Source organism: Pristis pectinata, chromosome 6 (genome assembly GCF_009764475.1).
Source record: "Pristis pectinata isolate sPriPec2 chromosome 6, sPriPec2.1.pri, whole genome shotgun sequence".
Taxonomy (NCBI): domain Eukaryota; kingdom Metazoa; phylum Chordata; class Chondrichthyes; order Rhinopristiformes; family Pristidae; genus Pristis; species Pristis pectinata.
Window position 1 is genome coordinate 58,220,273 of NC_067410.1, and position 13,627 is coordinate 58,233,899.

The 13,627-nt window shown below is 45.5% G+C and overlaps 1 protein-coding gene across 1 annotated transcript in view; it reads right to left on the minus strand.

Annotated features, from left to right (window-relative positions):
* LOC127571386 (anoctamin-7-like) overlaps nucleotides 1-13,627 on the minus strand; it is a 93,144-nt gene that overhangs the window by 52,367 nt on the left and 27,150 nt on the right. The window contains 2 exon segments of the mRNA XM_052017699.1: nucleotides 5,409-5,545; nucleotides 9,002-9,109. Coding sequence (XP_051873659.1) covers nucleotides 5,409-5,545; nucleotides 9,002-9,109 — 245 coding nt within the window.

The following is a 13,627-nucleotide window of genomic DNA, read 5'->3' on the forward strand; positions in this document are numbered from 1 at the left end:
TAGTAGAGCCACCACTTCACAGTGTCAGAGACCTCTGTCTGTGTGGAGTTTGCACATTTTCCCTGTAACTGTGTGGGTTTCCTCCAGGTGCTCTGGTTTCCTCCCACATTCCAAAGATGTGCAGGTTAGTAGGTTAACTGGCTGCTGTAAATTGCCCCCCAGTGTGTAGGCGAGTGGTAGAATCTGGAAGGAGTTGTTGAGAATGCAGGGTGAATATAATGGGATTAATGCAGGATCAGTGTAAATGGGCAATTGATGGTCAATGCAGACTGGGTGGGCCAAAGGGCCTGCTTCTGTGCTATGACTCTCTCTATGACTCTATGACACTGCTTTTGGAGGCAGTGGGGATACAGCTACTGCCTTGTCCCATTGACAAACTAGAACTGAGCTCACTCCAGACACTTGAGCACAAAAAGAAGTCTTGCATTCCTGTGTAATACTGTGGGAGGGCCGTACTGTCAGACACTAAACCAAGACACTAAACTAAAAAGTTGCCTGGCGCTCTTTCAAAGAAAAACAGCAAAGCTTTCCTGACAATAATTATCTCTCAACCAAAATTATTTTGATTATCTAGTTATTATCACAATACTGTTTGTGGGAGCATGCTGAGCACACATTGGTTGCCAAGTTTTCTAAATTACATAGAATAATCCCTTTGGAGAGTGATGTGTTGTGGATAAAGGGGAACAGGTGCATATTCTAAACTTAAATTTCCAGAAGGCATATGACAAGGCGCAGCATCAAAATTATTTACAGAAGTTAAAAGCTCATGCTGTCAGAGGTAACATATTGAGATGGATAGAGAATTGACTGGCGAACAGGAAATAGAGAGTTGGTTTAAGTGGGTCTTTTTCAGGTTAGCAAGCTGCAATTAGTGGTGTGCCAAAGGGACCAGTGCCTTGGCCCAACTTTAGACAGTTTATATAAATGACTTGGATGAAGGTAGTGAAGGCATGGTTGATAATTTTGTTCATGACACAAAGAGAGGCAGGAAAGTAAGCTGTTAAGAGTATGTAAGGAAAATACAATAGATAGGTTAAGCAAGTGGGCAGTGGTCTGACAAATGGAGTATAATGTGAGGAAATGTGAAATCGTCTATTTTGGCATGAAAAATAAAAATAAAAGTCTATTATCAAAATAATGTGAGACTGCAGAGCTCTGAAATGCAGAGGAATTGGGGTGTCCTAGTGCATCATTCACAAAAGGCTGGTGCGTGGGTACAGCAAGTAAATAGGAAAGCAAACTGAATGTTATTATTTATTGCTTGGGGAATTGAATACAAAATTAGTAAGGTTATTCTTCAGCTTTTTAGAGCATTGTCGAGACCCCATCTGGATACTGGATACTCTATTGGACATTTAAGAAAGCTCCTAAATGCATACAAGGAGGTTTACTAGCCTGACACCTGTAATGGGCAGGTTGTCTTATCAAATGGACACACCAAGCTTGTATTCACTGGAGAGGGGACTTAATTGAAACATACAAGATTCTGATGGGTCTTGATGGGGTGGATGTGGACAAGATACTTTCCAGAGAACCATAGAACCATAGAGCAATACAGCACAATACAGGCCCTTCAGCCCACCATGTTGTGCTGACCTTTAAACCACACCTAAGACTATCTAACCCCTTCCTCCCACAAATCACTCTATTTTAAATTCCTCCATATGCTTATCTAACAATCTCTTGAACTTGACCAACATATCAGCCTCTACCACCACCCCAGGCAGCGCATTCCATGCCCCAACCACTCTCTGGGTAAAAAACCTTCCTCTGAAATCTCCCTTGAACTTCCCACCCATCACTTTAAAGCCATGCCCTCTTGTATTGAGCACTGGTGCCCTGGGAAAGAGGTGCTGGCTGTCTACTCTATCTATTCCTCTTAAAATTTTGTATACCTCTATCATGTTTCCCCTCATCCTCTTTCTCTCCAATGAGTAAAGCCCAAGCTCCTTTAGTCTCTTCTCATAATCCATACTCTCTAATCCAGGCAGCATCCTGGTAAATCTCCTCTGCACCCTTTCCAACACCTCCACATCCTTCCTATAATGAGGCAACCAGAACTGGACACTGTACTCCAAGTGTGGTCGAACCAGAGTTTTGTAGAGCTGCATCATTACCTCACGGCTCCTAAACTCGATTCCATGACTTATGAAAGCTAACATCCCATAAGCTTTCTTAACTACCCTATCCACCTGTGAGGCAACTTTCAGTGACTTGTGGATATGAACCCCCAGATCCCTCTGCTCCTCCGCACTACCCAGAATCCTGCCATTAACCTTGTACTCCGCCTTGGAGATAGTCCTTCCAAAGTGTACCACCTCACACTTCTCCAGATTGAACTCCATCTGCCACTTCTCAGCCCAGCTCTGCAACCTATCAATATCCCTCTGTAACCGACCCTTCCACCCCCTCATCCAAGTAATTAATAAATATCACGAAAAGTAGAGGTCCAAGAACCGATCCCTGTGGGACACCACTAGTCACAGCCCTCCAATCCGAATGCGCTCCCTCCACCACAACCCTCTGCTTTCTACAGGCAAGCCAATTCTGAATCCACATGGCCAAGCTTCCTTGGATCCCTTGCCCTCTGACCTTCTGAAGAAGCCTACCATGTGGAACCTTGTCAAATGCCTTACTAAAATCCACGTAGACCACATCTACTGCACTACCCTCATCAATCTTCCTGGTCACCTCCTCAAAGAACCCTATCAGGCTTGTGGGACAAGATCTTCCCTTCACAAAGCCATGCTGGCTGTCCCTAATCAGTCCATGATTCTCTAAATGCTCATAGATCCTATCTCTTAGAATACTTTCTAACAGCTTGCCCACCACAGACGTAAGGCTCACTGGTCTGTAATTCCCTGGACTATCCCTACTGCCTTTTTTGAATAAGGGGACAATATTTGCCACCCTCCAATCCTCCGGTACTATTCCCGTGGACAATGAGGACTCAAAGATCCTAGCCAACGGTTCAGCAATCTCCTCCCTCGCCTCGCGAAGCAGCCTGGGGAATATTCCGTCATTACCTAATACTAGATCTAATATGGCATTCCCTCTAGTCGGTCTGTCAACATACTGTGACAGGAATCCGTCCTGAATACACTTAACAAACTCTGCCCTGATTAAACCTTTGGCACTAAGCAGGTGCCAATCAGTATTTGGGAAGTTGAAGTCTCCCATGATAACAACCCTGTTATATCTGCATCTTTCCAAAATCTGCCTCCCAATCTGCTCCTCAGTATCCCTGCTGCTGCCGGGGGGCCTATAGAATACTCCCAGTAGAGTAACTGCTCCTTTCTTGTTCCTAACTTCCACCCATATTGACTCTAGAGAGGATCCTTCTACATTATCCACCCTTTCTGCAGCTGTAATAGTATCCCTGACCAGTAACGCCACCCCTCCTCCTCTTCTCCCCCCCCCCCCCCCCCCATCCCTTTTAAAACACTGAAATCCAGGAATATTCAATACCCATTCCTGCCCTGGTGACAGCCAAGTCTCTGCAAGAGCCACAACATTGTAGTCCCATGCACTTATCTAAGCTCTCAGTTCATCACCCTTATTCCTGATGCTTCTTGCATTTAAGTAAATGCACTTTAGCCCATCCACCTTTCTATTTTTATACCCTGTACTCTGCTTCTCCTTCCTCAAAGCCTCTCTGCATGTTAGATCTGACTTTTCTCCATCCCCTTCTTCCTCTGACCTACCCCTCTGGTTCCCATCCCCCTCGCAATCTAGTTTAAACCCTCCCGAACCACCCTAGCAAACCTGCCTGCAAGGATATTGGCCCCCCTCGGGTTCAGGTGTAACCCATCCTCTCTGTACAGGTCCCACCTTCCCCAGAAGAGAACCCAATGATCCAAAAATCTAAAACCTTCCCTCCTGCACCAACTTCTCAGCTGCGCATTCATTTGCCATCTCCTCCTATTCCTACCTTCACTATCATGTGGCACTGGCAGCAATCCCGAGATTGCTACCCTTGAGGTCCTGTTCTTCAGCCTTCTGCCTAGCTCCTTAAACTCTTTTCTGGACCTCACCCCTCTTCCTACCTATGTCGTTGGTACCAACATGAACCACGACTTCTGGCTGTTCTCCCTCCTGCTCAAGAATCCTGTGGACCCGATCAGAGACATCCCGGACTCTGGCACCTGGGAGGCAACATACCATCTGGGATTCATGCTCACTTCCACAGAACCCCCTATCTGTTTCTCTGACTATCGAGTCCCCTATCACTACTGCGTTCCTCTTCTCCTCCCTTCCCTTCTGAGCAGCAGGACTGGTCCCAGTGCCAGAGACCTGGCTACTGCTGCTAGGTCCCTGCAGGTCATCCCCCTCAACAGCTTCCAAAGCAGAAAACCTGTTACTGAGGGGAACAGCCTCCGGGGTCCTCTGCACTCTCTGCCTGTTCGTTTTCTTTTTCCTTTTCTCTTCCCTGACAGTCACCCTTCTATCTACTTCCTGGACCCCAGAAGTACCTGCTCTAAGGGGGGGGGGGGGGTGACTGTAACCCGATGTACAGTATCTACATAACCTCTCTCCCTCCCCGATGCTTCGCAGTGTTTGAAGCTGCAACTCCAGCTCATCAATTCTGAGCTGAAGTTCCTCCAGCCTCAAGCACTTACTGCAGACGTGGTCACCGTGCACCACAGCAGGGTCCACTAGCTCCCACATCAAGCAACTGTAGCACACCACCATGTCCTCCATTTGAACTAATTCTTTCCCTACCTCGTTTTATCCTGCTTAAAAATTTATAACAGATAACAGGTAAACCTTACCTTTACCTACCAGCTACTCACCTGCCTCGCCACTTTAAGTCGAAGCCCCTTGAACCAAAGCCCAAAACACTCTGCTCCCATTCACTCTGCTGCCCGCTCCGACGCTGCCCACTGGATATGGCGGTCTTCTTTTTAAACTGTGCACGCGCTACAGACTGACGTCATGCACCTGCGCAGTTACTCCCCGCTATCCCCGAACCGTTAGAAAAAAAAACTTATCTTAACTTATCACTTATAGAATTTAGAAATAGGGTCACTGTTTAAAAATAAAGGGCAACTCACTTAAGGCAGAGATGAAGTGATGTTCTTTTTGCTCAGAATATTGTGTTTTAGGAACTCTCTTCCTCAAATGCCAGTGGAAGTAGAGTCTTTCAGCATTTTTAAGGCAGAGGTAGGTGGATATTCGATAAGCAAGGGGTGAGAGGTTACCAGGGATAGACAAGAATGAGGAGTTGAGGTTACAATCAGCTCGGCCGTTGTCACATTAGATGGTGGAGCAGCTTGAAGGGCTGTGACCTACTCCTACTCCTAATTTGTATGTTTGTAACATGAAAGGTGATAAATAAATGCATCTCTTGCTTTCTATCTTTTATAGGGTGACCCAAGCCCTGGACTAGAACATATCACACCAACCTTTCCAATTTGGAGAGTCTAAACTGACAGGTGTAATATTCCGGTGGAGTGTTAGGAACGTCTTGGTACATGATATTGCGGATTCCCAGCTTTGATAGGAGTCTCTGTGACCAATTGGAGCTACATCTTTCTGATAGCTGAAATAGACAACATAACAGTTAATAAACCTAAGGCCCGGTCAGGGACTTGCACCTTAGACCGTGTTCAAATAATCAACCAGGGTGTCCAGGCAGTCTGATTCTGATTGTGCAGATGTGAAGCTCACCATTGCTGCCATCAAAGACAGTCCAGGCCAGGTTAACCAGCCTGGCCAGCATGTAGTACATCCACACGTCCAACTTCTTACAACCCACAGCACATCTGTCCCTAAAATATACATTTAGTTCAGCATTTAGTTCGCGTGGTGATTAGCACAACACTATTACAGCGCTAGCGATTGGGGTTCGATTCCCGTCACTGCCTGTAAGGAGTTTGTACGTTCTCCCTGTGTCTGCGTAGGTTTCCTCCAGGTGCTTCGGTATCCTCCCACATTCCAAAGACATACAGGTACGTTAACATGGGTTTAAAATGGGCGGCACAGACTCATTGGGCCAGAAGGGCCTGTTACCATGGTATATAAATAAAGTTTAAATAAAAAAGAATCATGAATAAAACTATAGCCAGAAACCAATAGTCCAATTTAGAACCACACAGATCAGCCCAGACATTGTAGTCCCTAGCTCCTGGCCCAACTTGGCAACCCAAGTCAGTTTAATTTAGGAACACAGAGGCGTTTACTTATATTTAAAATTGCCACCTTCCTGTGTTCCAATTATGAAAGTCAAAGTTGAGTTTACTGTCATTATGCTTTTGTCTCTCTCTGCCTTTCCAAGACACTTTCTTTCACTCTCGTACAAATGAGTGTGCAGCAGCTGGGTCTCTCAGACTGTTGCCATTGTGCCTGTATCTTTCTGTATTTGACCTTTGTTTACTTCCTTCTGCTGGGGCTTTGGTAATCTGTTTTGACTCCTCAGCCTTTTGATATATTTCTGAATGCCTTGGCTGAAGGAATAGAGAGCCACATATCCAAGTTCACTGATGACTCCAAGTAAGGTGGGCGACAGAGTGATGCAGCTAGTAGAGCTGCTACCTCATAGCGCCAAAGACCCAGGTTTAATCCTAACCTTGGGTGCTGTCTGTGTGGAGTTTGCACGTTCTCTCTGTGACCGCATGGGTTTCTTCAGGTACTCCAGTTTCCTCCCACATTCCAAAGATATGTGGGTTGGTAGATTAATTTCCCCTAGTATATAAGCGAGTGGTAGAATCTCAGGTGAGTTGTTGGAAATGTGGGGAGAATGAAATGGAATTAGTGTAGGATTAGTGTAAATGGGTGGCTGATGGTTGGTGTGGACTTGGTGGGCCAAAGGGCCTGTTTCCATTGATTTTATGACTTTCCTTTCTTTGATAGCTTCATTGCAGCCACCGACTCACTGTTTCCTATCACCAACTTGCTGAAAGGATGCCTGTAAACCTGTTCTGACAGTGTCTGCTGGCTGTAGACTTACACCACTTTCTAAGCCTACTTGCCCAGGCAGAGTTACTGCAGCCCAGAGTGTGAGTGACTTCTGTTTCCCTGCAGTGTCACAGACCGTGACCCTTTCAAAATCACAGTCCCTCAATCTGTGTAGCTCGATCCAGCCCACTCCTATGATCACTGGTATATCTCATGCCTCAGGACTTTGACTGGGAACTGGACACAACTAACCCTGTCAGACACCTAGCAGTTGACTCTGAAGGTGTCTTCCCAATAAGTGCAGATCTCTATCGAGGTCTGCCTCTCAGACAAAGTGGTGGAAACATTTCAAATATACATCTTGTCCTGTTGCAGAACAACTCACCATAGAATCAATATACATAGTCATTCCCTCGATGTACATGATGGTCCTACGCTGTATCCACCTTCATTGCTCTATTCACATGTGCATTAAATACCACCAAGCATTCCCATTTCCTCCTCTCCGTCCTGTTACTCTACCTTTTGGGACAGTACCTCAGTGGGTCCATTCCATGGACATTTCCAAGATATGTGGGAACTACCTTCTTTATCTGATGCTAGTTTCTTCAGGACTGTGGAATATGCCCACTCCTATGGCAATGGTTATACTCGGCCATCTTGAATGAGTATTCTGAGGCCATGTGGCCCCCTCGCCATTCAGAGCAATGCTTCCTTGTTCTGCCCATGTGACTATGGACCTCCCGCCTTAAACACTCACATGACCTGCTGGCTCCCTGCCGAACCCATTTACAACACTCACATGACCTGCTGGCTTCCTGCCGAACCCATTTACAATGCTCACATGGCTGGGCCTCGGTGAAGATCATGGACCATTATTATCTTTGTGCGCCTCTTTCTTGCCTGCACCTCAGAATCCCTGCCTTGAAGCTGCCCCACGTTCTCACATCTAACATGTTAACCTGCTTCACTTGAATCCTCCCAACAACATCCGACAAGGATGTGTTCAGAACTGTGTCCTCCTGGGAGACCTCACGTGTGAATCATGACCTTGGCGATTGACGTATGTCTCAAAGGTCTTCAGTCCACCTACAGCAGCAATATTCCCTAGCTCTTCTCTTGGCTCACCATGCTCCTCTGTTCCTTGCCTTCCCAGGATCTCAGTAATGTTGTTCACCTTGAGGAACAACTGGACATAGTCCACAGAACAGGCAAGTGGCCGAGACCGCTCGCTCTGCTCCAGCTTCCTGATGTACTTCACACAACCACTTCCTCCCATCCTTCCCACGTCCACTCCAATTTAGAGTACCCAGCTGTCTAGTTCACTGTGCTGGATCTGTTCCTCTCAGAAGCAGCTACACCGAAACTTGTCACCAATGTGGTGTGTGCAGGCTCCTTTAGCCTTGCTGTAAATATTATTATTCAGATGACGCAGAGACAACAAGACATCCTTTATTAAGGGCAGTCAATCTCACCAGACAGCAGTGTCTGATACAGCAATGTATCAAGGTCACACCATTCAGTTCTTAACCTTCACTCATATATCTGGTCAGTCTGATGAAGGGTCTTGAACTCGCTGCAGCTGACCCAGGGGCAGCTGGAGGATCCACCTCTGTGGTGGGAGACACCAGGTTCTGGGAGAGAGGAGGTGAGGAGTCCAAAATCGTGAAGGTTTCATTCAAACCTTTGGACAATCCCTGAATCACAGACGGCTCGGGTGGGTGATGGGATGGGGGTGTTCCAGGGTAGCCAGCTTGAGAGAAAGTGGTAGGGAACAATCCAAACTGATCAATGAGCTGGTAGTCATGGTGCTTTCTCCTACCTAATCCAGCTGCACAAATTCCACCCTTAACCAAACTCACACCGATGGCATCACTCATTAGGTACAAGCCCCTTGATCCAAGTCTCTACCCTTTTTAAAGTACTGTTTGCATCCTGGTAATTGAACAAGTGAGTGGGGGTGGACAGCGGAGAAAGGGTTCCTTTACTAGTAAAGTCAATTCTACTGCCTGGAGAAGAGAAAGGAAAGTTTAAAAATATTTTATGAATCACCCTATAATAAATATCAAGCCTGTCCTCAGGCCACAGATAAATCACTTACCTGCAGTGGAACGCGCAGACATAAATTCTCTGCATGATAGCACAGTACTTCCCAGGGAGCGTTCAGCAAGATGTAATGGATCACGCTGCTCTCACTCCGCCTCTCGAACTGCAGACAAGAGATAAAGGTAATGACCAGGTAACTTCCTCCAGATCAACAAGCCTCCAAAAATTGCTGAGTTCCACCAGCACATCCCTGATTTCCTTCACTCCATCATGAAGAACCATGTCATAAGCCACCTGGCATCCAAGTTCTGGAGTTTCCTTCTCTTTTGTCATTCCCTCAACCTGTCTCTTTAACTGCTTTGTTCATTTGACCTATCAAGTTCTTACGTACCTCAGTATAAAATTTTGTGAAGTCTTGGGACATTTTATGATGTCATGGAGGGTATTCACTGCAAAATGTCATTTTTTACATGTAACCAGTACTTTGCACATTCCCAACTCACACCAGCTACACATGGGCAAAAACTTAAGAGTTATTGAGTTAGATCTTGACTTAAAGGAATAAGGTAAAATGAATAATAGTGTTGGTGATAAATTTAACATCTCCCCTCAATCAACTTCCAATGATTAATAAGATGAGAGGTCATGGAATTACAGGTAGGATAACAGAATGGGTGGAGCATTGGCTGGTTGGCAGGAAGCAAAGGGCGGGAATAAAAGGATCTTATTCTGGTTGGCTACCAGTTACTAGTGGTGTTCCGCAGGGGTCGGTGTTGGGGACGCTTCTTTTTACCTTGTACATTAACGATTTGGATGATGGAGTAAATGATTTTGTGGCTAAGTTTGCGGATGACACCGAGATAGGTGGAGGAGTAGGGAGTATTAAGGAGACAGGAAGGTTGCAGAGAGATCTAGATAGTTTAGGAGAATGGGCAAGGAAATGGCAGATGAGATTCAATGTTGAGAAGTGTGCAGTAAACAGAAATAAACGGGCAGATTATTACCTAGAAGGAGAGAAAATTCAAAGTATAGAAGTACAAAGGGACTTGGGGGTACTCGTGCAGGATACCTTAAAGGTTAGCCACCAGGTCGGATCAGTGGTAAAGAAAGCAAATGTTATGTTGGCATTCGTTTCGAGAGGTATAGTGTATAAAAGTAAGGAAGTGTTGATGAGGCTCTACGAGGCACTAGTGAGGCCTCATTTGGAATACTGTGCACAGTTTTGGGCCCCATATCTTAGGAAGTATGTGCTGATGTTGGAGAGGGTTCAGAGGAGATTTACGAGGATGATTCCCAGAATGAAAGGGCTTACCTATGATGAGCGTTTGTCGGCTCTTGGACTGTACCCACTGGAGTACAGAAGAATGAGAGGGGATCTCATAGAAACATTTAAAATGTTGAAAGGACTGCACAGAGTGGATGTGGCCAAGCTGTTTCCCTTGGTGGGTGAGTCCAGGACCAGAGGGCACAATCTTAGAATTAGAGGGTACAGGTTTAAAACAGAGATGAGGAGAAATTTCTTTAGACAGAGGGTGGTGAATTTGTGGAATTCCTTGCCACATACAGCAGTGGAGGCCAGATTATTGGAGGCATTTAAGGAAGAGATAGATAGATATCTAATTAGTCGGGGTATCAAGGGATATGGGGATAAGGCCGGAAATTGGGGTTAGAATAGTTTTTTTTGCCCACCCCCCCAATTTCTCATTTCTTTTTCTTTTTTCCCTTTTCTTTGGAGCAGGCTCGATGGGCCGAATGGCCTTCTTCTGCTCCCTTGTCTTGTGATCTTGTGAAGTCAATACTAACCTGCAACCAATAGATCTGACAGTATGCATTGCAGGTATAGCATAGAAGGAGGCCATTCAGTCCACTGCCTATGTGTTGGATCTTTGAGAAAACTCTTTGCTTAATTATGTTCTCTTTCCCTCTATCTTTTTAATTTTTTTTCAGACAGCTGTCACATTTTTAAATACTGGTGCAAGTGACTGAGGCAACACCCACTGCGAGCAATTAACGTGAAATATTAATGGCTTGTACCATGAACATGAATGGAGTGAAGCTTAGAGGTCTATTAACTGTAGTACAGAGAGGAGCTTAGGAGGATCTGCTGTTAATAAAACTAGTCTTTGAAGGATTCAATTACAAGTAGGTCAGGAAGCCTTACTGTGCCATATACTTGTCCTACTGGGGGCACAAGAGTATCCAAACCTATAAAAAGGTTTTGTCATGGGCAAATAAAGCCTGCCCTGCATCTCAATGAGTAATTAATTTCCCTGCAGTCACAGCCCTGAGCTCAAGTGCTTTATGTATGGAAAGATCAAAGTCAAAGTAGAGTTTATTGTCATATGCACAAGTACATGTATGCACAGGTGCAAAGCAAAACACTTGCAGCAGCATCACAGGCACATAACATCGTTTAAGCAGCATTCACAAGAAAAACAAAAATTATACAAAATTTTTACAAGAAAGAACACCATTAGAACAAAAAGAAAAAATGTCCATTTTAGTGCAAAGTGATCAAAGTGGTCATAGTTGCTATACTGAGATAATGATTAGGGTTGTGCCCATTGCTTCAAGAATCAGAATCAGGTTTGTAACACTGACGTATGTCGTGAAATTTGTTGTTTTGCAGCAGCAGTACAGTGAAAGACATAAAGACATAAAAATTACTAAGTTACTAAAATAAATAAATGGTGCAAAAGAGGAATAATGAGGTAGTGTTCATGGACCATTCAGAAATCTGATGGCGGAGGGGAAGAAGCTGTTCCTGAAGCGTTGAGTGTGGGTCTTCAGGCTCCTGTACCTCCTCCCCGATGGTAGTAATGTGAAGAGGGCATGTCCCTGGCGGTTAGGGCCTTAATGATGGATGCTGCCTTCTTGATGCACTGCCTCTTGAACATGTCCTCGATGGTGGGGAGAGTTGTGCCCGTGATGGAGCTGGCTGAGTCTACAGCCCTCTGCAGCCTCTTTTGATCCTGTGCATTGGAGCCTCCATACCAGGCAGTGATGCAATCAGTCAGAATATTCTCCACTGTACATCTGTAGAAATTTGCAACCGAATGGTTGAAGGGAAGTAGCTGTCATTGAACCTGGTGGTGTGGGATTTCAGGCTTCTGTACCTCCTGCCTGATGGTAGCTGCGAGAAGATGGCATGACTTTGAAGATGCTGCAGGAGGGTAATATCACGGGTGTGAAGCTTTAATTATTTGCAGCAACAATGATGCACGACTCTCAGAGAAAGTCTAAGAGAAGTTTGCAGAATTATTTGCGGTTAAAATAAAGTGGGGGAAAGCTGGTCAGAGAGTCAGTAATTGGAAGGCATCTCTTTAAGATTATCACATCAAACAGGTACGTATTGACATTTCTAAATGCAGAGGGTTGTTAGAACATGGAATGGCCTACCAGAGTAGTGTTGGTTGCACCCTGATTGGTTGTTCTCAAAGGTTTCATCAGATGACCTGTACAGAGAGGACGGGTTACACCCGAACCAGAAGGGGGCCAATATCCTTGAGGCGAGATTTGCTAGGGTGGTACAGGAGGGTTTAAACTAGTTTGTGAGGGGGAAGGGAACCGGAGGAGTAGGTCAGAGGAAGAAGGGAATGGGGAAAAGTTAGATCAAACAGGTAGAGAGGCTTTGGGGAAGGAGAAGCAGAATACAGGCTATAAAAGTAGTAAGGTAGATGGACTGAAGTGTGTTTACTTAAATGCAAGAAGTGTCAGGAATGAGGGGGATGAACTGAGGGCTTGGATAAGTATGGGGGACTATGATATCGTGGCTATTACTGAGACGTGGCTGACGTCAGGAGAGGAGTGGATATTGAATATTCCTGGTTTTCGGTGTTTTAAGAGGGATAGGGAAGGGGGGAGAAGAGGTGGAGGGGTGGCGATACTGGTCAGGGACACTGTTACGGCTGTGGAAAAGATGGATGTTGTAGAAGGATCATCTCTAGAGTCGGTATGGGTGGAGTTAAGGAACAAGAAAGGAGCAGTTACTCTACTAGGAGTATTCTATAGGCCCCCTGATAGCAGTAGAGATATAGAGGAGCAGATTGGCAGGCAGTGTTTGGAGAGAAGCAGAAATAACAGGGTCGTTATAATGGGAGACTTCAACTTCCCAAATATAGACTGGAACCTGCTTAGTGCCAAAGGTTTAGATGGGACAGAATTTGTTAAATGTGTCCAGGAGGGATTCCTGACGCAGTATGTTGACAGGCCGACTAGAGGGAATGCCACGTTAGATCTAGTTTTAGGAAATGAGCCAGGACAGGTGAAGGATCTATTGGTGGGTGAGCATTTGGGGGACAGTGACCATTGCTCCATAACCTTTAAAATTGTCATGGACAGGGACAGGTGCAGAGAGGACAAGAGGTTTTTCAATTGGGGAAGGGCTAACTACGAGGCTATAAGGAGAGAACTTGGGAGTGTAAATTGGAATGTCCTTTTTGAAGGAAAATGTACCATGGGGATGTGGTCGATATTCAGGGATCTTATGCAGAATGTTAGGGATAAATATGTCCCGGTGAGGCAGAGAAGGAATGGCAGGGTGAAGGAACTGTGGGTGACGAGAGAGGTGGAACGACTTGTTAGGGAGAAGAAGGTAGCATACGTGGGAACCAGCAAGGTCAGACAGGGCCCGTGAGGAATATAGGGTAGCGAGGAAGGAACTTAAGAAAGGGCTGAGGAG